The following is a 25,150-nucleotide window of genomic DNA, read 5'->3' on the forward strand; positions in this document are numbered from 1 at the left end:
ATACAGACTGAAATTGCAGTGAAATGAATTGGTGTTTGAGCTATAAAATATAAATATTCCTTTCCATCTTGTCTCTCAGTCTCAAATCAGGTAATATCATCAGATCTTTAGTATAATGTGTTGAGTGTTTGAAGAAGTAAGTAAAACCACTACCTGAAACTTTAAAGATAAATCAAGTGAGGAATGTGTGAATTTGAATTTTACAGAATGTCACATTTTTTAACAAAAATACTGTTTTGATATTGTTTTTGGGGTAATAATCCAAATATATTCTACAATGTGTTACAAGTTGCAATTACCAATGTATCAATAAGTAACAACCAGAAGACATTTTTTCATTCATTCACTGTCCACAACCGCTTGTCCAACTGATATATAATTACTGGCTATCCATAACTTCTCATGATCGAGAGTCTCTAGCTAGCACCAGGAAGTAGCAGACAATGGCAGCTGCCCATTAGACAGTGATGGCAGTAACTGAGCTGCTACTTAGCCATTAACTGAGAAGGGCAGCTAGCTGATATTAGCAGACTGGCATCTGCAAAAAAATCTGACCAAATCTGAACAACGATTGATTGGAAGCTGCTACTATTGGCTGGCAGTCATTACTTGGTCCTACCCTGATAGCCGCCGCAGACTGCTCTGTGCCTCTGCCAGTGCCAATTCGAGATTAAACTCCATTTCTCTGCTATCATAGCTGTAACCACATTGCACCTTAAAATATAGCCAGAGAGTTATAGAGTTCAGAAATATGATTGCCTTTAATCTCTAGTTGAAATTAGTCAAAAATTACAGCTTAAGTGTACATGACAATGCTGTCAATTTCACTTCAACACATAACCCAGAATTTTCCAGATATTTCCCAGAGGAGCTGTTTGTGTAAACACCAATGTCCATAACAGTTATACCAGACATTACTCAGATTTTATCCTGTTAGTTTTATCCTTGTACCAATCCAGATAATGCCCAAGTGAGAATATATGTGAATAGAGCTAGTGTAATGTTCTAGACAATTCAAAGTAAATTCATGCCATGCCTCCTGCATAGGCACCGTAACATGCATAAACCATGAGGAACATTTTCAGCTATAAGAACGCATCTGACACAGAAAATTTCCAGCTGTATGTATGCCAGACATGTGAAAGCACAGCACTAGAAAGTGTCAGGACCTGTCACTCAATTAAGCCACTATTAGCAATATATTTTTTTTTTTTGGCTGTTGTTGTTCTTGAGCCGCATTGACACACACTAAGTGTTTAATGCTTTCTTATTTTATATGCTGAAAAAAACACATAAAGTTCAAATTTTAATAGCCACATGGCCTACACATTTATTATATGCTTAGGATATAAATATATATTTTTCTGAATAGCCAATGACATACATAGTTAAATCTCTAATAGCCCCCTAGTGGTTACATAGTGCACAAGATATGTAATGAAATTGCTTTCTAACCAAAGTGCATATTATCATAAACGTATCGTTTAATTTCCATAGCATCGCCACTACAATGGAAAGCTCTGTAGCAGCTGCACATGTTCACCATATCCAGAGCCAAGTGATGTCGAGTGGGTTATAAAGCTCAAGCATTGGTCTGTGGCGAGTATGATCAACAACGGGTTAGTGATCGCCAGTGTTGTTATAGCATCTCAACACTAGGAGGCAGCATTAAATCATTATCCACAATTAACACTGCCTCGTCTCAGATGACCTCATCCATAAAAGTTGAGACTTTAAAAATGGCAACAATTTTTACGGTTTAATTTCAAAGAGCAGGTTAGATCAAATGATCCCTCGCTTCAGCCTTTGACAGGTAATGATACATGAACAGAGAAACACAAACAAGCGAAATTATTTTTATTTAATTATAAATGTGAAAGTAGGCAATATTTGGATAATCACTAACTTATCAAACATTCAAAAAATGCTTTACAGACAAAATGAAAAGGGAGCTAAAAGTTTTTTTCTACATATTAGTTTATTTCATCCAGCTTAAAGACGTGCACCTATGTCTTAATACAGTATTTATCTTTTTAAAACAGTTTTATTAAATGCAATATACATTTACATCATATAGCGTTTATAAGAAAATACTGATCATTTCTTTACAAATCTATACCTTAGGATTTATCTAGCAAGCAAATAAAAAAATCATTGCTCATTTTCAAATAAAAAGAAAAGTATTTGATATATATAAAAAAGAAAAAGTTTAAAAGCCCATTATTGTTGTGGTCTCTGATACATACAGGTCTTTAGATCTCCTCCAGAAATAAAATTCACAGTATGGAAAACAGCATGTTATAAACTTCATTTTATACATCCCAACAAATCGCAATAGCAATAACTCCTGTTAAAATGAAGTGGCTACAAATTGCTTCAAGACCTCAGTTTGTATGGATGATCCGCTATATTAAAAAAAAATCATGAGAAGTGTAGAAGCTTAATGAAAAAAGTAAAAATACATTTTGCGTCGATTAGAAAATAAATACATATGCTGTGGTTACAATCCCCAAGTTGTGTGTAGTGGTTAGTATAATAATAAATTATCAATGCTTTTCTTTTTTTTATTTAAACAGCATTCATAAAGTCACTCGTACCAGCAAAAAGCAAGTTGTGAGAATGTGAGTTCATTAAAGTGTCTGAGTATTAGGGAAGAAAGTGGAAAAATATGGGCTCTTGTCTTCCAGTGTTTGTGATTCTCATCATGTGTCTCTGCAGGTAAGTCTACAGACACAGCAGTACAAGAACATGAACAAGAGAGGAATGGAAAGTGAGAGGTCAAACTACCTTTGCTACAACATATCAAACAGTTCTGTCACATTCTAGCTTTACTGCCTCATTAAGTCCATTCGGTAAATTTGATATTTGCACTTCTAAGGGTGCTGTCCTAACAATTATGAGGCAGATATATAAGCAGGAGTAGTTTGTAATCCCATCAGAAATGTTGAGTGATTGGTAGTGGTAACATAAAGGAATGCACTGTAGCAGTAAGGCCTTTCCTTGTTTATGCAGAGGTTGAATGTCATTATGCTGCAGTGCCATTTATTTATGGATAAACAGCCATACACCTTCTCAGAGGCATTACAGGAAATATACTCAGTCATCATTATCCACCCAGAGGTAGGCAGACTCCACCCCACACTAAAAAGTGCAGTATCAAGAAGGTGTGTGATTCAGAGATGGAGAGGAAGTACAGGTGTGGGAGTGTTTTGGTATGAGAGTGAGAAGGTGCATTTGTTGAGTGTATCATTATCAGATAAGGCTAATGCATTTGGTCAGCAACACGCCCACATGCACATAGGCCTAGATAATGCTGCCCATGATCACATCTACGCCACATCAATTATGCAACTACTGAAAGGCTCATGGTGATCTGCTGAGGGTCAGGGTTCACACTTCAGGGTCTGACACATCACAGCAATTAACCCCCTAAATATATTAAAACAAAAGGGTTTGCATTGGCGTTAAAATACCATTGTGCAGAATTCAGAGCCCTCCCTTCATGTATATTCTTTCAGTCAACAAGACAATTTAATGTTTTTCATTTGTTAGGAGTTATGTCTGAGAATAAAAATAAGACATTCCACTAAAAATGAAGGAGAATGTCTTTTTAAAAATGAGTTTCAAAAACTATAAATGGTGATACCCAAGAACTCTTTATATAATAAAAAAAAAAAAATAAAATAAAATAAAAAAATTATATATATACACAATCTTTTTTAACCCCCACTGTGGACAACAGATCAATATTTTTGCAGTATGCAGAGTAAGTATGCAGAATCCTTTGGGGGGCTTTTGACTGAAAACTACATAACAGAAGGGTGGTCTCTTTTACAATGTTATACAATGATTTAAATCTTACAAAGTAATTTCTGTAATTCACACTATGCATTTTAAGAGTAGAAGCACTCCTCATACATGAAATTGTCTTTCCACGTCAGAGCACACAATAAAACGTGGCAAATGTGTTCAAAAGACAAGAAAGATGGATGAAATGTACACTTTAAAAAAGGTCACATAAATCAGATGCCACAGGTCAATGTGACAGCCCTTGTCATATGGATTATTTAAAAAAAAAAAAAAGATCCCAAAAAAAAATTACTTGGTTCTTAAAGGTTCTTGGCAATGACTTAAAAGCATCAGCACATGGACACTGTCCTAATTTGTGCAGCATGCTAGAATATAGCTCTTAATGAAACCTACGTGAAAGATCACATCCCTGTACACAAGAGTTTAGAAGCATTATAAATTTAGTTTACACTTGATATATAAAAACGTTTTCTGGAGAAATACTACAAACAAATACACCGGAAAGCAATGTGACTGTTGAATTAGCCTCATATATTAGGAAATAAGTTTTCCACAATTCTCTCCCACTTTAAACAGTATAATCTCAGAAGCCTGGCCATCAGCAGTTACTATGGAAACCACAAAGAGCGGAAGTCACAGTAATTTGTTCTTGTTTTGGACACTAGGGTCACAGGACTCCTGAGGGAGTTATTTGTCTAGGTGAAACAGGATTGTCATCATTGATAATGTGCCCAGGAGAACAGTTCTCCTCCATGGTTCCATAAGTAGGAGGATCCCATAGACCTGTGCAATAATTCATTCATTCATTCATTTACTCATACTCATCAAGTCCATTATTACTCATTTTTGTGCCCACAGATGTGGAGGGAAGTGTACAGACACTGACCTCACATGGAAAATTTCAGGGACTAACCCACTGGGTAAAGACAAGTGCTATATTATGCAGCTATTATGGAGGTTTTTCCACAAAGGATCCTCAGACTAGGCTTTGATTTTCTAGTTCACACGGAGTAGAGACAAGCATCATTAGTCCTATGGCACAAGAGATGGGGTTGGTATGTGATTTTTTTTTTTGGTGTGCATATCTGTTACATATTGTGCTTATGAAGAATATGACTGGGAGTTTCTTATATACTGCATATGCAGTATATGTAGTGGATGTATTATATTTATGCACACTGTTACATATCTGCTGTATTGTATGCATGTTGCTTATGGTTCGTGCCTCCATGTCTTGGTCATCTCTACAATGTGATTACTGTGCCATCCTCCTCTAGGTTCCTCCTCTCTAAGCTCCTCTCCAAGCCCTTGTCAGGACCACTCAAAGACCCCACACTAGCACTGGTCGCCATGGCACCATTTGAATGCCGAAGGTTGAGGTGGGGCTCATACCTGGGCAAGCTCGGCATGCTATAGCTAGCTGTAGCCCCTGCTGCTGGCCGTGGGGCATGCCGTGCATCTCCACCAGCCTCAATTACCAAGTCCTCATCCTCATCGTCACTCTCCACTTCCTCCGGCCTGAAGTTCTGGATGATATGTGATGGGGTGATCGCCGTAGCACCCGGCATGGAGTAGCTATAGAAACTAGCACCACTGTCAGACGATCGTCCTGAGCTGCCTGAAGCAGCCCCACCCCCACTGTTGCTGTTACGCACCACATTGTTGCGCTGGTTAGCTGGCTTTACAGTGATTATGAGGTTGTGGCTGTTGGCGATCATCATATCCGTAACCTGGTCAAGAGATTTGCCGGCCACTTCAATTCCATTGACCTCCAGCACCTCATCATTGACGGCCAGGAGGCCCGTACTCTCTGCCAGGCCTCCAGGCACCAGACGAGATATAAAGATGCCCGGAACCTTCTCCAGTCCCTGGGGAGTGACCCGCACACTGGAGCCATCACGGATGTAGAAGCCCAGTGGTTTTTCTTGACCGTGTTTGTAGAGGCGAACACGCCGGTGTGTCTCCGGGAGGATGTCTACATCAATGATGGAAGAGACAGGCCGGAAGTCTTTTGGCAGGCTGATTATAACAGGAGGCTTCTTCCTGTTGGCGTCAGGGCGCAAGAGAACTGCCGCCAGGGCCGCTGGACTCTTCTTACGAGTCAAGGAGTCAGTACCAAATGCAGAGTAGTCCGCCTCCTCTGTGGAAACAGAGTAGATAAAGAAAAACAAGCAGTTAGAATTGGTTAAGGATTAAAATTTGATTAGGGGTCATAGTAAAGCCAGTTATGGATGTTGACATGTGGATATGTTGTCTGCTCAACAGTAAATACACTTCACAGTGTTCTGTTATGTTCATCTGAATACAATACACCATAGGCCAGTTTTGCAGCTATTCTATCTGAAAAATAATACAAAAAGTGGCCTGTGTAAACATTGTGACACATTCTATTTAGGTTAATCAAAATAGAGCATTTGCTCTAGAATTAATATAAATCTGTGTAGGGAAAGTTTTAATGTCACTTATTAAATCAATAAATCATGTAATTTTATCTGTGGTTTTTGGACTTTTGCATGTGCCTCTAGCTTCTGTTTAATTGCATTATAAAATAAGAACCTGCTGATAAAACAGAATATTGTGGCTGTTGTATGGTAGGGTAATAAACCAGAGAAAGGCACAATAATGAAACATTTATATTGAAAATCAATGTATAACAGCATATAACTGGTGCTAGATTCTTGTTCATTAAACCCATTCCTGTTTGCAAGTTAAACCCAGCACAGTTATTCCCCAAATTGCTTTCCAAGTTTCCTACAGCTTTGTTTTAAGGAGAGGCCTAAAGGGAATCCCGAGGCGAAAAAATGCCTGCCTCGTTTGTTTTGTCTCTGATCTGAAATGTAATGTACTGTAAACCCAGGCCAAGTCTCCTGCCTGCCTCCCGCCTCTTTACAATGGATCTCCCTCTGCCATTTTTCTTTCTCTCTGTCAGCAGCCATTCGCAAATTCCTCAAAGGCTTACTCACAGGGCTGTGCTGCCTGGACTTTCACCTGTGAGAAAATCAAACTCAGGATTAAAGGACTAAGGAAGGTGGCAGAGAGCGTGAGTTCGAGCAAGAGTGCACGCGAGAGAAAGGGAGGGGCGTGAATATAAAAACTCTGGAGAGGAAAAGCAAATGCACAGAAGAGTACAGTTGTTAAAGTGAAATTATATTGGAAAATATAAGAAAACACTAACAGACAGTGCATTGTCACCATTGTCCCATGAAAAAGGTAATGGTTAACCTGAGCTTCTAATCATTAACACCAAAATATTAACACCCCTGTTTTGAAAGTAAACTACTTTCTATCCCAGTCTCTGGTCAAAAGACAAAAGCCCTTCTAACATTTCTCTTTTCTAATGACACAAATACAATTTTTGATAAATCATCTGACAGTAAAGTCTGAAATATTACAAACCACAGAATGTCCCTGTAAATGAGTGCCTCCCATGGCCAAACTTTATTACAAGGTTTTATATGGGAAAATATTCCATCAAATTAATGAACTCTTCATTGTAAGAACCCACATAAAACCCAAATAATCACTCTGACACAAATTACTGGAGTCAAATCGACATTGTGAACAAAATAATGAAGAGGGTAACAACCCCTCTGCCCACTTTCTCCACCATTCAGGCTGCCAAATACTATTTTTCCTGTAGGAATCCTTTGGTAACACTGCTAACTACATTTTACTATATCATAATTAATACTCTGTAATAATGGCAGATTTTATATTATTGAACAGACATTTATATTTGTACTCTACAAGAGCAGAACACTGATGTCATTTTACTGCATTTACAAGCCTATCCATATGTTACAATACTGTGTAATGCTAGTTCACATTGAAGTAGTTTCGGTTTGTACACTTAATAAATGTATATGTAATGGGATCAGTTTTAGCAGATATATAAAACGAAACATATCAGATACCAGTATCAGTCCACAGTTCCTATATCAGTGCATCCTTGCACACAAAGCATTGATTGTTCTCCAATTGTAACAGTCTCCCTTTTTATTCCCATGAGATAAAAGTAAACTACCTGGAGCTGGTCTGTGTTTTAACTTGCAGCCAAAGCTTCACTCATTTATTTACTGAAGTACACTTAATGAAACCCGCAGGCATGAATTAAAAAGATAATTTCTTAAGACCACAGTTATGCATTCATGCACACAGTTAGAGAGGACGAGCAGTGTAACCATCCTCTCTGAGACATGCGTGCACATGCAGATCTCTGGTGTGTTTGGCCTGTGCAGCCAAGCATGCTAACTCATCGCTTATCTCTTTATCTCCTCCATTGCCTGTCTTCTGCACCATCCTTCCAGCTCCTATATGCCAGAACACAGAGCTAACACAATGGGGTCATAGTTGAAGGACAGAATCTTAAAGCCTTGAAGGCCACTCATACAAACCCCGACTATCAAGAATAAAAAAAAAAATAAAAAAAAAACTAACGAGAGAAGAAGTGTGCAAAAATAAAATGTGTGTTAATTTGCTTTGGAATCAAGCACTTAAACATGTTCATTCTCAAATGGTTCTTGGCTTGGACAAATAGTTCTGGGACTCCAAAAGAATGTTTCTTTAAAGGGGACACATTACACCCGTTTTTCCACAGGTTAACACAGTTCCCTGGGGTCTTAATAAAACATTTGTTTTATGCTTAATTAAAATACCACAGCATCGTTCCTCCCTGTCTAAAACAGCCCTGTTCATAATAACTGGTTTCAGCCCCAGCTGGGAACAAGACTGTGTCTAAACCAAAAGTGTAGTGCCCAGGAGTCAAACATGAGAAGCTGAAGTGCTAGCTTTTTAGTCTCTTTCGCTTTGTTCTCTTGATTCACTGTTCTCGTTTTGCCACATTTAATCTGTACATTACTTTATCCACAACCCGTGTTTGTTTTGCTCTACATAAACTTGGCCTCTCACACTCACGTGCATAGAGGTGTGTGTTTTTTTTTTTTATTTAACCTAATACAGACCCACAAAATAACTAAACACACGCACACACACACACACACAAACACACCTGAACTCCTGAGAGTCTCTCCAACACAAAGAAGTGCTGCTTTCTCTTTGTGAAACCTGAGGCCTTCACCACGGAAACCAATCCAGTCATCACCATGTCTCATTACCAACATTACAAAGGGAACCCTAAGTTCTAATTCCCTAACGGCCATTTCTTGACCTAAAAACACACCCACTGTGGTTATCCTGATCGATAAAAAGAAAAACCATCAATAATGCGCGTATTGATGCAGGACCACACGAGCTGTATGCAACCCAAAGAATTCAATTATCTGTGGCCAACTTAAAGAAAATTCCCATTCCATTTCAGCACTTCAAAGCCCAGCTACGTAACACATACTCATTTCCACTCTACATCTGAGTCACGACTTGCTTATCATGAAATTTATGTCAAGACAAATCCCTATCTCCATCACAGACCTCAGTAGGCTTCCTCTCAGAGAGACCAAGAAGCAACCCCTGGTGTCAGTTGGTCAACCATGCCTGTGTGAGAGAGATTACAGGGGTTCACACAAATGAAAAACTACACCATTATTGATCTTGCTATCCTTTTACAAAGTTGAATCCATTCATTCATGGCAACTCCCTAATCAATACTTCCTTTAAACTCATACAGCCCTCCTTAGAGGTTTGTTGACATGAATAAACACACTACTGGGAGCATTTTGGAGAATGTTTATAGTCTTTAGTTTTAAATATGCAATACAAAATACCTCAGACAAAACTGCAAAACTATGCGTTAAATTCATGTGTGTAATGATAGACACTGAACAGTGTCTCTGGTAATAAGATTTAAGAATCAAAAAAAGAAAGTTTTACTCTTATATCATCACCATCCAAAAACACCCCCAGGAATCTCCATAATTCTTACTTCACAGGAGAAGGGAAAAACATTATCTTTCAATGGGAATCAATGTAAAATTTTAATTCCACACCAATACGAAGCATTTCTATTGATCCCATCATCAAGGAATTTTCACACAATGTGAAGGAGAGCTGCTGTGCTCAAATGATGTAGTAAACTAAAAAACCACAAAAATAAAGATACATGTTTTCCTTTGGATAACATTGATAAGTACAGTGAATAGTCAGTTACACCAAACAATGAAATAATTGTTCTGCATTACTTCTACTCCAGCTAAAAATAAATATAAGTAGAAAATAAAAGGAAAAAAAATAAATAAATAAAAAATTGAATGTGCACACTAGACATGAACCAATTTAGACAAATTTAGAATTTGAATTCTACATCACACTCAAAACATTTAGGACAGAGGCATGTTTACCACTGAGTCATATCACCTTCCCTTTTAATTACACACAACTGTCTGAAGTCACACCACTGTAGTATTTGCAAAATGAGGCCTGGTATTGTCTTGCTGAAAAAGCCAAGGACATCCCAGGAAAAGACATCACCTTGATCATAGCATATTTCTTTAAAAATCCTATTTTACCCTTCCACATAAATTGTACCTTCGCATATATACACAAGTCATCAATACTGTAGGCTTTGATGCAACCCTCAAAATCATGTTGACTTTTCACCTACCATGGAAAACAGTGTGGATGGTCATTTTGGGCTATGGCACAGAGTGCTCTATCACAACAAATTTCCACTGACCACTGGACCATCTGAGATGAGCTTGGGCCCAGAGCACTCAGCAGCATTTCTGCACAGAACTGATATGTAGCTTTTTTTTTCTTTTATTTATTGATTTTTTTTTGTGTAATAGTGTTTTAGGATGCATTCGTTGTTGTAAAGCTTCATGTGCAAATAGAGAGAACATGCATGTCCCACTACTCTAAAATCTGGAACCAACATTATGTATGAAATACAAGTGTATGTTACTATTGTTGACATAAAGATATCTGGTTGTTTCTGTAGTTTAGCTTCCACATTTTTCATAATACAATGTGTGTGTCATGTTTGACTGAAAAAGCTGTACAGTGCTGAGATGTTAACATGTATATTAACAATTTTGAAAAAGGCAGGTCATATTATAATAATAATAATAATGGATGTATTTTATGAAAAATTAAACACCAGCTAATAAATACCTCATAAAACATTATTTAATAAAAATTATTGAATGAAAATACCCTTTGTTTCATGTTTATATAAAACTGATTTTGCTAGGTGTTACTGAAGAAAATCTCAAGAATGTTACATATGAGAATCTATTTAAAATGAACATGGGTGTATAAGCAAACGAGTGCCATGTCACTGCCTGTCACAGCCTGAGACACAGACTCACCTCATTCAATATTCAGCTGTTCTGTGGCAGGCCATATGATGGACGTGATGCCTCATGTCTGGCTTTAGAGAATGGCTCTATTCAGGAAATTCGGTGGCAAGCTGTTCTCTTGGCCTGTGTTTACTGTTCAGCGTGGACGAGTGCTGCTCTAACTGGGCCTGTGTTTACTCTCTTACTGTGACTGTGCTCAGCCTTGCACATCTACGTGACAACTCTGGAAGTGCTCCTGTTCCTTTAAGGTCCAGGGGCGCATATCTCCTGCATAGTGTGTGTGTGTGTGCCACTGTGTTCCAGTTACAGAGTGATAGGGGGAGAAACAGAGGAGGGGGGCATAATGAGTGCTTATTAAGGAACAGAGAAAGATGGAGAGTGAGACAAGGGGGAAATGGGTGAAAAAATCCTTTCAATGGGGAAAAATTCCTGAGGTGTTGCTATTCTGGGCTCGCTATACGCATAACTCATTGGCACAACCAGGATAAAGCGAGCCTTCAACTATTAACGTGCAGAGAAATGGCAAGAGAGAGACAGAAAGATGACAAAGAACAATTTCAAAAGAGAGTGATGCCAAGAACAGAATCACAGCGAAGTCCATGTCATGGCAACTGAACAGTGAGGCGTGCCAAAGGAGTGGCCGACTTAAAGTCTAAATAAAGACTACATCAATACTTCTACGTTGGTACTGATAACTGATATTTGAGTAAACATTATGTTTTGGCTGATCAAAACCTATCATTTGATTTTTCATTTCTCACTTTGAAACAAATACCTTTCAGTTCAGTAAGGATAAGAAGAGTTATTTTAAACATCCAAATATAACAGGATGTTCACACACACACACACACACACACACACACACACACACACACATTACCACTTATGTAGTAAAATACCACCAATATCAATGATAACAAATGTGTTAATACATGATAAATGTTAAACGTTGCATGGTTTTGTGGTAAATGACAAAATAAGATCTTTATTTGTGTTGAGTTTCCTCCCTCGCTGTCTCACACTCTCTTGCTCACTCTTGTTCTGTGTGTGTGTGTAATTAATAAAAGTGTGGGAGTATGTCTCCTCTCCCCCCTGTTTCATGCATCAGCTAAGAACTTGCTGACTAGGCGCCTCTCTCTCACTCACTCTCTCACACCTGGCCAGCGCAACCTGTGAGAGGGCCCTCTGACTTGCCTGCCTTATGCTTTCCTGGACTTACCCATAACAGCGGCCATGTTTGCACCCACTGTTTGTGTCATCGTCTTGGTGTGACCCCCCAAATAATCCAAATGACTAACCAAAGATGATGTTTTGGGACCTTTCCCTTCCCTGCCCACTTGCTGGATCACTCAGTGCTCACTTGTTCCCTTATCCTTGTTTTACAAATTTAGCACTGACTGAGATATGTAGACTAAACAATCCAATACAGTGCCAAAATACTTCCTCCCTCTGGGCTCATTTGATTCTCATTTATGTGCACGGCACAGGTGGGCCTCTTCATTGCAGAATGTGACATGTCATGCATTGGTACGGCAACACATCTGCATGTATTGCAGAGATGAACCAGAGTGGAACTGTAGAGGCAGCACTGACCACAATAAAAATCTTGCTTCAATTTTAAGCAGAGCAGGTATATTTTATTACAGAGTAACACATTTCAACTGTTCTGTAATGTTTTTAAACTGAGCAGATGTTATATCACCAAGCCCTACTGATGAATTCTACAAAATATCAAGAACTGTTTGCATTGTGGAAACATCTGTTTCACGGGTTACCTGTCTAGATGAAAAATAATTTTTAGAAAAAAAAAAATCAAGCACAGCATTGTCCTATATTTGCACAAAACAGGACAACAGGTTTTGGCATTAAAATGAACATGCTGAAATGCCCTATTCTATCACAGTTACACTTTCTCTGTATGTTCATGTGCTTTCTACTCCATACTCATACCCCCACCCCCTCTCCAAGCCTTCTCTGCATGTTCAGTGAGTGGTTCATTCCTTGCACTCATGTGCATGGCTCGCTGTCCTCTCTAATCTGGCCAGTTGAGGTGATCAGAGTCTGGCCACATTCCACACAGCACAACCCCCATTCTTTTTTCCTCATCCCCTCTTTTCCCTTCCAGATCACAGCCCCTTGCCTCTACACAACAGGCCTGCACAGCTCCTCTCTACCTCCACTTCTCCGACTCCTTATCCTTCTTCCTCTCCTTCTCCCATTCTTTAAAATCTACAGCTGCTCTCATTCAACCCCTTCACCTTTATCTGCTTCAAGAAACAATGATACATTTTATAGTATGCAAGTATACAGGGTAAGAATTACGTAGGAATACCAGAATATTCTTTGATACAGATATTGACACAACAAATGAAGAGCAATTGTCCCAAGATTTGAATATAAAATTAGGCTACTACCTCAAATTACAACATCAACATCACAAAAAATATATGTGCAATTTCAGGACTGATTTGTTACCAGATTGCAAACAAACTGTTTTTTTTTCCTGTGATATTTGATCTATATCATCCTGCTGTCAATCTTACACTGATACTACCTTAATACTCACAGGACATCTTTGATATACAGGTGCATCTTAGTAAATTGCAATATAATGAAAAACATTGATAACAATTGAAGAATGGTAAAACTGCTTCAATAAATTCATTACACAAGATTATATATTTCAAGCCTTTTTTGTTTTACTTATGTTCTGTATAGTTTGTGGCTCATGAATATCGGAATTCCAGTGCCTTAAATTATAAGAATATTTCAAACAATTGAACAGAAAAGATTTACAATACAGAAGTGTCCAACATCTGACAAGTATGTTCACATTTCTACACTCAGTAACTGGTTGGGGCTCGACGTACTATGTCAGTGAGGTGTGGCATGGAGACAATCATCTTATGGCACTGCTGAGATATTATTGATGCCCAAGTTGTTTTGATAGTGGCCATCTTCTCATAATCCATAAATTCTCTATGGGGTTCAGGTCTAGAGGGTTGGCTCTCAAGCACAGAAATAGCATGGTCAACCAACCATTTTGGTAGAAAGCTGCACTGGACATTTGGACAACGGAAACCTGTTGAAACTTCACACTGAACTTCAGAAACCTTGGAAACTATGCCTCTCCATGCCATCTCCAGACTCAAGGACCTTGATTTACAAATGAGGTGTAAAATGTACTTTATTTTGAAAAGTTGCAGTCCTGAGCCCAGATAAGACACTTCTGACCTTGTCTTTAGGTCAGGGTAGTTTCACTGTGTTGTAGCCCTTTTCTTGGAGACATCTGAAAGTGATGGCTCTTGATGCACTAACACCAGCCTCAGTTCACACCTGTGAAGTTTTTCTATTTTCTTGTATAGATTTTTCTTGACAATGCTCTCAAAGCTGTGGTTATCTTTGCCTGGGTGCATTTCCTATCACAATTTCCCCTTTAATCAACGTTCCAATAATATGCTTTCAACAGCCAGCTTTTTGAGCAATGAGCTTGTGTGGCTTACACACCTTGGGAGAGTGTTGATGATCACCTTCTGGACAACGTCAAGTCAGCTGTCTTCCCTATTTTTATGGTTGCATGTGATGAACTAGAGAGGTACTCTGTTGATACTGTTTAAATAGTAATAGGATACTGGGATTTTAATTTTCACAATCTATAGGCCATACAGAACAAAAGTGGGGGGAAAAAAAGGTATGACATATGTCACTTCGTGTGTAATGAGTATAAAATACAGTTTCTTGAGAAGCACTGTATACAAGTAAACAACTATAGCCTATTTAATAAAAATATTTTAAGTATAAGTCGAACGGTAACCTTGGTACCAATAAAAAATATGGTGTACTCATTCAGCTGTAAACTGACACAAGACACACAATTCTCACCACATCAGAGTTATCAGTATCAGTGTATAATTCCTTTAAAACTAAGAAATGATTAGCATGGTAGAAATGCTTCCGTTTTTGTAATGATTTAAGCAGATATTTGACGATGTTTTTACCCATCTGACTATGTAGTAGTACTAATTGCTAATATTAGTACAATTAATCATTGTACAGCATTTGTAAGCCTAAGCTTGTCAATGCTGTTAATTTTTAACCTTAAAATGTATTAAAGCAAATGTACACATAGCCGGGATGGGAAATAAAGCCAATAAATGATATAATGATAGTAAATAACTTCTAAAGTACTGGCTCTGGTGCCACTACAGTGTTGCAGCATATTTAAAAAAAAAAGGATCTGGGGGGAAATAAATAAATAACTTTTCATCCTACAGATCAATCTAACCCTGAAATTTCACTCATTCATTGAGTGACTCATCTGTAGATCACAGTGTTTCTTCAAAACTGAAACTGAAATGACAGCATGAAGACGTCACAGGTATCATGACACAAAGTAGCAAACACACACCTATGTGTTCAGAAACATCCAGGTCGAGCAGTACATGGAAAAGTAAACAAATCCCTGAATTCAGCAGGGAGAGAGAGCAAGGCGGTTATGTTACACAACTCTGTGAGAAGAGGAAAAATATCCAGCCAAAACAGTTAAAATCCTCCAAATCTACTAACTAAACTTTTTCCATCAGACCAGATTGACCACAAGACCACATACCACTATGTGTTTGAGGTGCAAAAAACTTTAATATTTCACTGGTCTGAAACATTGTACTGGAACCTGTAAGATCTGAACTACCTTGATCTAATAACTGAAATCAAGTGATAAATAAAGGTGACATTTCTCTGTTCAATAAATAGCTCAGATAATATTTATAGTCTATAATAACTAGAGTGTTCAGTTAATCTTTGCTGTAACATAACTGCAGGCTATATTTAGATAATTAGCAGCAGAAAACCTGCTGTTTGAGGGGGTGACTTTGAATGGGATCATACAGAAAAGAGCAGCCTTCTCAGATTACAGTCTTGGGTTGGATATCATTAGGCTGGAAAGATACATGTGTAAATCTTTTTTATTTTATTGATTACAAAAATAATGGCACAAGGTTCTTTCAATCCACCACAGTTTCACTGACAGTTGGATATACAAAAAAAGGACAGTGGTAACTGATTTATCAATTAGTCAAGTTCTCATACTAGGCAGGGGTCTTACTTATAAATCCTGTGGCAATGGTGCCATTTATAAGAAACAAGACTTTGAAGGTTATATTGGGAGCTCTTTGAAATTTTTGCAGTCTCTCAGATGTAAAGTAGTGGCTATTTTTGTGTCTAGTGGATAGAGGGATTGCAAGTGAAGAACAAGAGATCAAACTTCAAATGCACTCAGTAATAGAAAACAAATCCTGCCTACTGCTGAACAGATATGACCTAATCATTTTTAGCATTGAGATATATGTCACAAACATGTTGACTATCAAACCTTTTATATGGTTTAATGGTCATTAATAAAGGTTAAGTAATAGTCATTAATAAAGGTTTAATGACTATCAAACCATTTATATCAAAGAAGATTTTAACTAATTCGTAAATAAATTACTAAACTGACACAGTTCCTCATATTAAATAGCAGACTGGCGTTGTAAACAAATGTTATGAAAGATGAAGTAACAGATGAATGTATGCTGTGAACAAGGGGGCAGAAAGGAAATGAATTAAGGCTAACCACAGTTAGGCATAGTGCCTCAGCATTTAACTGGATCAGCAGAAAAGCAGGAGGAAAGCTGTGAGGGATAGTAAGAAGAGGAGGAGTAGGAGAGAAGAGCTAATTTCCTGGACTCATTCAAGAATTAATTGGAAAAGAGATGACTGTAGATTAAGGAGGGAAAGTCACAGTCTGAAAAGCTACAGCATTGCATTTCTCTATACAGATACAAACAACTGTGTACATCTACATCCTGACCTATAAATGTCTCAGATAATTGTTTTCTTGAGCAAATTACACATCATAGGATTTCCCTTTAAATTTGATGGTATCAACTTGGAATAATGGATTTTTGGAAGCCACACAAAGTGTCAATCTGCCTTGAACATGTCCAATCAAGCATTTTTCTGTGTTCCATCATTTTAAATGCGTTTTTAACAGCAGTCTCAAATGAATATTAAACATGTTATATCCACTGTGAAACTGAAAAAAATATTTTTTCCTCTTTACCAAAACCATGGGAGATGATAGTTAAAACTGGCAACTACATTTTAAATTTACTAAACATAAATGTGTCAAAAGGTAGAATGGGTCATTAGGGACTTAACACGACTCGTAAAGAAACAACTGCTCAGGTAAACTGGACCATACTGAACAATAAAGTAGTATAAAAGATTTGTCTTTTATGTTTAAACTTTTAAGGGCCAGGGAAGATTTTAAATGTCTGCTTAAAGTTGTAGAACAATAACTCAAACTGTATGGGAACATTGACAAAATATTTTAACATAGCATCATGGGATATGTCACTAAAGTGAAACACAATATCACACTATCTGAATCATGTTATACAGATTAGACTGTACTAATAGTATGTAAAAGCTAGAATTCCACCTTCTGCAAAAACATTTTGATCTCAACAAGTAAATGTGAATGTAAACATAGACTATGAGTCACTAAGAAACCAAGAAACAATTAGTCTTATCAGGTGAAGCAGGCCTATGGACACACTGAAGTATGCACCACCACACCTTAACTAAACAAAAGATCCATGACTCAAGGATAATAATATTTCTCAACATGCATGTTAGTGGTGTGTAACAGGCATATGTGGTTTGATGGATATTTAACCAACCATGCCTTAGTGCTTCCATCACTGCTGTAGAATCTCTCATCATTGAGCGCAAAGGGCTCAGGCCTCTTCACTGCTACCATGGCAACAGGTAAACAAGTGAGTGACTGATGGTATTGCAACCATCCACACATTGTGCAAGAGAGCATGCGTGGGTGTGGATGTGTGTGACTGGCGAGGGCAGTAGGGGGGGTGGCACATAGACAATACACACTAAACCTCCAAGTGGTTTGACGTAAGAATATCATTAAGGCAATACAACATACCAACATAAAAGATTCAGTAAACTGACTTCATTCCAAGCCACTTGCATATGCAAAATAGTTTCTGCTGAATGAAAACAAAACTCAAAAACACAAAAAAGAAAAAAGCTACAAGCAGACTTAAACTGAAGACCATCTCTCAGCCTAGAACCAAACAATCCTCGACCCTACAACACCAGCAAACTACACACTAACACTGAACAACTACATGCCATGCTAATCTTATTCTGTAGATAATTCATCCAGCTATGACAACAAGACCAGAAAAACAGGGCTGTTACACATTTACAGACTGTTACTGATTCAACATACATCAAAGATGAACTGTGTACGGAAATATGAAACACACAGCAGAATGAGTTTCAAATTACACCAGTGGTTTACCACTCACTCAGAATGCACGATTCACCATTCTCTGACCAAAAGCACTTTCTGTTAATTATACCCAACCCACTAAAAAGAAAATAATCACATTTAAAATCACATTAGTGAGGAAATACGAATACCTGTTATATCACCACATATTCACTCTGAAGTGCAGACTGCAGACTACTTATATCAGGTCTGAACCATGTATATTTTGTTTGTAATTTAAGGGATAAAAAATCCTTTAGGTATCAATAATGAAGTCAAATAATATTGGAAAAACCTGACAAATCATCAGCCCTACTCTGGAGTGACCTATACATTAGTACTTCAGTAGTATCATGTCTGTTTAAAAGCTTTGAAATATTTTAATCAAATTGTTAGCATATGTGCCACTATTTTTGCTGTAGAGGTGCACTGTGCCCTATCTTGGTGAAAAGTAGAGACAGAAACGTTTAACTAGCTATTCAATTAACAGCTGATCTCATAAATTTAAAAATTGTAATGTAAATCAAAATTAAGACCCTATGACTAATGTCTTAAACCTAAACATAAGACTGAAAAAACACATGAAACATTGGGCTAAACAATAAAATTAATTAATGTAACTTTGCTCAACTCTGTCCTTTACACAGAGATTCAGAAATTAAGTTTAAGAACGTTATTCTGTGCCGTGCTGCAAAGAATTGCTAGAAAGAAATTTTCCAAATTCAGACTGTATTAGGGTGAACTGTGCCATTCTAGAGAATCTTACCAAGTCAGATGCTTTTACAGCAATGGAACAATACATCTGAAAAATGTAACGTCTCTATACACCTATTGTCATAGATTGTTTAATAGTCCAAGATTTTAAGTATTGCTGCTACTATTTTACTACATTTACAATTACCTATGAATACACAGATGAAACATGTAGGTTCACTGGTTGCTTTGAATAATATATACAACTTTGATATATCTGTAATTTCCTTCAGGATCAATAAAGTGTTATACAACCTTATTGAGTTTGAAAAAGTAGCATGGGGACAAAAAGATTAAAGTCAGGGAGTGGAGCTCGGCACCAAAGTTCACTTTGAATTATAAGCCCCAGTGTCAAAACTACACCCAGGAAGAAACAGGAAGCAGATGAATGGAAATATTCAATAGGGTAAACGTATGCAGTCATTTAAATCAGACACTTTTTTGTACAGGAAATAAATAGTAGCTTCCTATTAACAACAAGACCTGAGGGCCAATGTGTGGTGAAAACAGAGCCAAACACAGGCTGGTCATGTCCTGACTTGTGGCAGTCCGTAAAAAAGTTGGCACTTAGAGACAAGTGTCAGTATGTTCTCACTAACACGTACAGACACTGCATAAACTACAAATCTTAGACATACTCCCACAGCTGACAGTCCCCAACAGGACATCCCCCACTCTTAAAGTGTGCTCTGAGTGTGTGTGTATGTGTGTGTGTGTGTGTGTGTGTGTGTCACTCACTCTACTACAGCCAGCGACCGGGCACAGCAGGATGCTAACGTTGAGCGTGTAATTGAAACACAGGCCCATGCAGTGCTACACTGTGACCCCTTTAATCTCCTCCTAACAAAGTGGCTTAGCATCTATAGGTCATATGGCACACAGACACAGCTTAGACTGGGTCGCCCCAATAACAGAGCCACTCTACCGGGACTACACCAGAGACAAAACATGGCCAAAAACCATTCCCTACAGAGTACATAAAACAGAAAATGAGAAGTCAACTTGTCAGCGTTGCAAAATGCAACACAATTAAGCATAATACAAAATATAATGCTTATCCGCATCTTACCGGTATCAACAAGAGGCAGATAAGCATAATATTTTGTAATGTAATTATAATGATAAAAGATTTTGTTATAAGGTCCACTCCTAGAGCAAACATATTTTACAAACACTATGATGTCTAAAACAAAATACCACAAATTGCTGTAGAAAGACAAATAACATTAAGAGATCAACTCAGCCCAGAGCATCAAACGACCCCAGCAAGAAATTCAATCAAACTCAATAATGTAAGTAATAGATCATATTTCAACATTCTGCTAGAGATTGAAAAAGAAATAAAGGGAATAACTTTAGACAAGCACAGAAGACCAGGCTTGTTGCAAATTCCCATTTTAATGAGAAGTGCCCTGTTGTTAGGTGACAAAAGTGAAAAAAAAAATTGTTGTTAATGTTTAGAGTTTCCTGCAATGACTGCCGACAGAGACAACCCAATCTGATAACACCAGTAAAACACAAATACCACTTTGTCTCTAGACTACTTGTTTGGGAAACACTCAAAATAAATAATCACCCCAGGTATTATTAGCACTGCTAATTTCATTAAATGTATCTTGTAGCTTTATTGAAATGGTTCTGGAATGGTTCATGTTGCACAAAACAGGACAGACATATCCATGGCACACACACTTATATGCTTTTTTCAGAATCACTGCTGCAAATTTGGAAGAGTTTTACAGAATACTGGTAAAAATGCAGTTAAACTAAATGAGACACTGCAGCAGACAGCACAGATTTTATGCTATGACACATTTTGTATATGTCTGACAGAGCATACCATTTAGACAGACTGGTGTAATCAAAAGCACAGCACATCTTGACCATTCTGCACTTTAAAATGTTACATTTAAAATGCTTGCACAAAAATTAAATGTGAATACGTTTTATTTATATGGGGTTTTGCCACTCAAATTTGTTTAACCTTGTCAAGTCTGCTGAAAAACTAAACTGTGTCTGAGATATACACAGGTCAAGTATAACTTCATAAATAAACAACAATGATCAAAAACAACCCTCACCTTTCCTCTGCAGAAAGAGGCGGAGAAGGGGTGCTGCTGTAGAAATGGCCTTGTGGTAGTTGTCATCATTATTGATAGGCAGTAGGTCTCCATGTACATCAGCGTAGCCCACCAGCAAGTCCACATTGGGAATGCGGTGAACATGCTGCAGCAAACCATAGAACTCGTCAAAGCGGCCGGGCTTGGAGCGGTCCAGAGAGAAGCGCCTGAATTCTGCTCCAAACTGACAACACAGCACACTCATATTTTAGTGTACAAACCAGAAACCAACAGAGGCACATACAAGAAGATAATGTGGTATGTACGACGTAAACAAGGTGTTGGTTATAAAGAATTGATGATGAAATATATATACTCATGTCCTAGATATCAGTAAAAATAAGTAAGCATTATTAAAGAAAGTGTAATTTTCTCAACAATTAGTCAATTTTTTTTATGCAGCAATGTCGGATTTAAGGAATAAAACAGCTAAGGATAGATTACAGGCCTAAAAAGGGTCAATGGAACCTTCCAAAAACCTTAAAGGAATCCTTTCAACAAAGGTTTAACAGTAGAAAGGCACAAATTAGATGGTAAAGTCATTACTATATACTAATGTATTCTGTTCTGTTCCTTTGTCATAAATAATGTACTCTGACATGATGAGAAGTAGGGAAGCAATTTTATTAATTAATTCTGGAAGTTTCATCAACTGTGCAGAGTGAAACTGAAAAAAGGCTGTAGTTATAAGTCCAATCCATCCGATCATCCATTTACTTCACCAAGAGTAAACAAACTGTCAGCAAACGACAGGTGAACTCACAATCTTTCGGTTAAAAAAAACACGCTTTTGCCTGTCGTTACAACATCCACAAGTGAATGGTACCTAAGGAACCTAAAACAATTCACGTTAAGTCATGTAAACTACACACGGAGAAAGGAGTCTAGGTTAGGTGAGGCTGAAACAGGTTTCTTCCTCGAATTCATCGTTCCACCTTAAATCACCCAAGTTTCCCAGAGTTTTACATGCTGTCGAGGTTCGGTCTTATGTTGTATCAAAAACACAGGAGTCATCCCCAAAACAAACGCAAATAACATTTGTAATCGTAAAAATACTTTACAAGACTGTCGGGTTGTCTCTATCGCCAGACGTTAACTCCTGCACTATTTAAGGTGGAACTGAAAATTCCAACTTCATCTCTTCCAGAATTAACGTAATGTTATTCGGAATTACTAAAAGGAGTCTACGCTTGGTTTCAGTCTCACTTATAAAAACAGGACATGTATCACAAAAACAAACTTGTAGCCCTTAGAAGAAGTCTGTGGCCTTTTTCATATTAGCTAATTATCTATTTATTTAATAGACCTGGCGAGCTTTGCTAACCGCGCTAGAAGATCTACGGGAACGTTAAATTACAATAATATTTTTTCTAAAGGTAACCTAGACAGTGCAAAAGGGCTGAAAAAAAGAAGGGGCTAATCCTAGTCATAGCGTTACTCCGCCGCCGAAGCCCAGAGTCTATAGTTAATCCGCCGCGGTGGTAGCTGTGTGTGTGTGTAAAGAAGTAAAGGAGATTTTCTGCTGCTGCGCACCTTGCTCTTCACCTCCACGGCGCTCAGACTCCGGCTGCTCGGCACTCGGTGGTTTTTGTTCATGTTTCGCTAACTGTGCCCCGCCGCCGCTCTCTTCTCCCTCCTCCCGCCGCACTTCATTCGCCTCAGACCCGCTCCCTCTCCCCCTCTCCGCCTTTCCACACTCTCTCGCTCCAGGTGAAGGCGGGGAAGTCTGTGTCTCCGGGGCTACTTCTCTGTTTCAGCCCTCTTCTGTGTCGACGACAGTCAACAGAATCGGCTCCAAAACTGTTACCTTCTCCTCCTCCCCTCGCCTGTCCTCCTCTCCTCTCTCAGAAACACAGTTTAACACACTCGCAGTCCTCTTAGGGACCCTGCTCCGCTCCGCCGCGCTCACTCTCTCACTGACTGTGATGACGCTGCTGCCTGCGCGCACCCAGGAAACTGCTCCACGATCTGTGCGCGTTCCCGCTAAGCGCGCCCCCGCTGGACATTTCTCACCTATCATATTGCAGTTATTCATTAACGAAAAAAACCCTGAAAAAATATATATTTATTTAACGTGTCCTATGCATTCACAATACCCTTCACACGATCTAGAGATCTGAAAATGTCAAGGATTTTGTTTCAGAAATATTTTGCAGTTTGCAAATGTAAAAAAGCACACTAGTTTTTACACTAGTTAGAAGAGATTATTTGAGAAAAAAACAACAGATTTCTCAATTTTTATGAATGCCCATAAAACTATTATTATTATTATTATTATTATTATTATTATTATTATTATTATTATGCATTCCAGGTAAAATCAATCAAACTGCCATTGTTTTGATGACATATTTTTTTAGGTAAAAAACACTAAACACTGACTTCTGGAAATAACTCAAGTGTACATATTGAAGTACCTGTATGCAGAGAGAGAGAGAGAGAGAGAGAGAGAGAGAGAGAGAGATTCCTTGAAGGAGGTGATGACAACACAAACATACATACACACACCCACAAACACAGCTCAAGTGCTACTCTACAAAAAGCGATATGCAACAAAGAACATGGCCTCCTAATCCTAAATTCCTCATTGGAGGTGCTCTTCATTACCACAACTTTTTGAACCCTCACTGAAGTTGGGGACAGGTTGGAGACTACGTGGCTCATAGTGACATTCCATAAATGTTCCAGAGTTTACGTGTCTGAATTTACATGGTCTCCTCTCCAACACTGCCAGCTCAGCTTATTACCTATTTAACGGCACATCCAGGCTGGGTCCCCATCTACTATCTGCAGCATGGGCTCAGAATTGTTAGCAATGTTTTCCAACTGTACACTCTCCTGCGCTTGCAGTGACAAAGAATATTGCCCTGTTCTACTGTCACTGATTTCTCCCAAGGACATATGATGCTTGTTGTTTAGCATTCACCATCCATCACCAGAGCAAGAGGAACACACTCTGTTTGACCTAAGTAATGGGTGTGCTTGGGAATATTGGTAACAGCCAGCACATCTGCAAGCACGTCCAGCTCTACAATGCAGGCACCCTGAATGGACACTAATCAGACCTTATCCTCCAAGGTCTTATTTAAACATACATGTGAAACAACCTGTCATTGCTACACTTTCTCCAGTAACTGACTTCAGGTGTCAGTTGGCTCTCTAAAATCTGGCATAACTCCAGCCATACCAGGAAGCCAGAGGTGATTGCTCTAAGACTGCAAGGGAAGCCCAGCTTCCCCTAAAATTAAAAAAAAATAAGTGATCAAATATATACTGTTGTGTGTACATGTCATTGAATAAATATGCACTACAACGCGCTCAACTTTTGTTCAGAATCAGCTTCTTATCACTGGTAAAGATGTGGCTTTCCTCTCAATCATTCGCGCAGATTCACAGTGCTTTAAACAGTGCGGACGCTGAGCGTCCACAGGGTTCAATAGCGAAGCAGCGAGACGAGTCATTGGATAAAGGCTGGGCTTTGTCCCGCCCATCGGACGCTCAGCGTCTCTGGGGGTCTATGGGGCAGTGGGTTGGCCTCGGCTGGCCTGGACGCTCAGCTTCTGCATGATGATTGGATGATCTGTCTGAGGCTGAATCCCTTTTTGATTGACAGCGAAATGAGCGAATCAACGATCCTTTGGTGTAAAGATTCGTGGGAGCATTACATTTTCATTCTGTTCAATTGAACCAGAGAATCTCTTAATCCTCTTAGCGGCATTTTCTTTGTTAAAAACGACTAGCGACAAATCGAGCTTCTGTTTCTGGTGGGGTTTTTTTTTGTAGCTGCTTGTGTTTGGAGACTGACTTCTATCACTCTTTCTGACTTCTATCGCAGTTTCTGTCCAGCGGGTGCCGCTGAGCCCCTCCACCGTCAC

General features: G+C 38.5%; 1 protein-coding gene across 1 annotated transcript; it reads right to left on the reverse strand.

Annotated features, from left to right (window-relative positions):
• Positions 1–1,851: 1,851 nt before the first annotated feature.
• pard6b (par-6 partitioning defective 6 homolog beta (C. elegans)) lies at positions 1,852–23,171 on the reverse strand. Its single transcript, XM_066673370.1, has 3 exons — positions 22,809–23,171; positions 21,237–21,459; positions 1,852–5,950 (listed from the first exon to the last, which is right to left on the reverse strand). Exons 1-3 carry the CDS (start codon positions 22,869–22,871, stop codon positions 5,055–5,057), a joined length of 1,182 nt encoding a protein of 393 aa, XP_066529467.1. The 5' UTR covers positions 22,872–23,171; the 3' UTR covers positions 1,852–5,054.
• Between the last annotated feature and the right edge of the window lie 1,979 nt (positions 23,172–25,150).

Source organism: Hoplias malabaricus, chromosome 5, assembly GCF_029633855.1.
Source record: "Hoplias malabaricus isolate fHopMal1 chromosome 5, fHopMal1.hap1, whole genome shotgun sequence".
In the NCBI taxonomy this organism is placed as follows: Eukaryota; Metazoa; Chordata; class Actinopteri; order Characiformes; family Erythrinidae; genus Hoplias; species Hoplias malabaricus.

Excerpts from the sequence above, each read along its gene's own strand:
- pard6b (XM_066673370.1), bottom strand. The coding sequence starts at position 22,871 with ATGAACAAAAACCACCGAGTGCCGAGCAGCCGGAGTCTGAGCGCCGTG. Across the intron at positions 21,460-22,808 it reads CCGTGGAGGTGAAGAGCAAG|TTTGGAGCAGAATTCAGGCG; the intron begins GTGCGCAGCAGC and ends CTGTGTTGTCAG. Across the intron at positions 5,951-21,236 it reads CCTCTTTCTGCAGAGGAAAG|AGGAGGCGGACTACTCTGCA; the intron begins GTGAGGGTTGTT and ends CTGTTTCCACAG.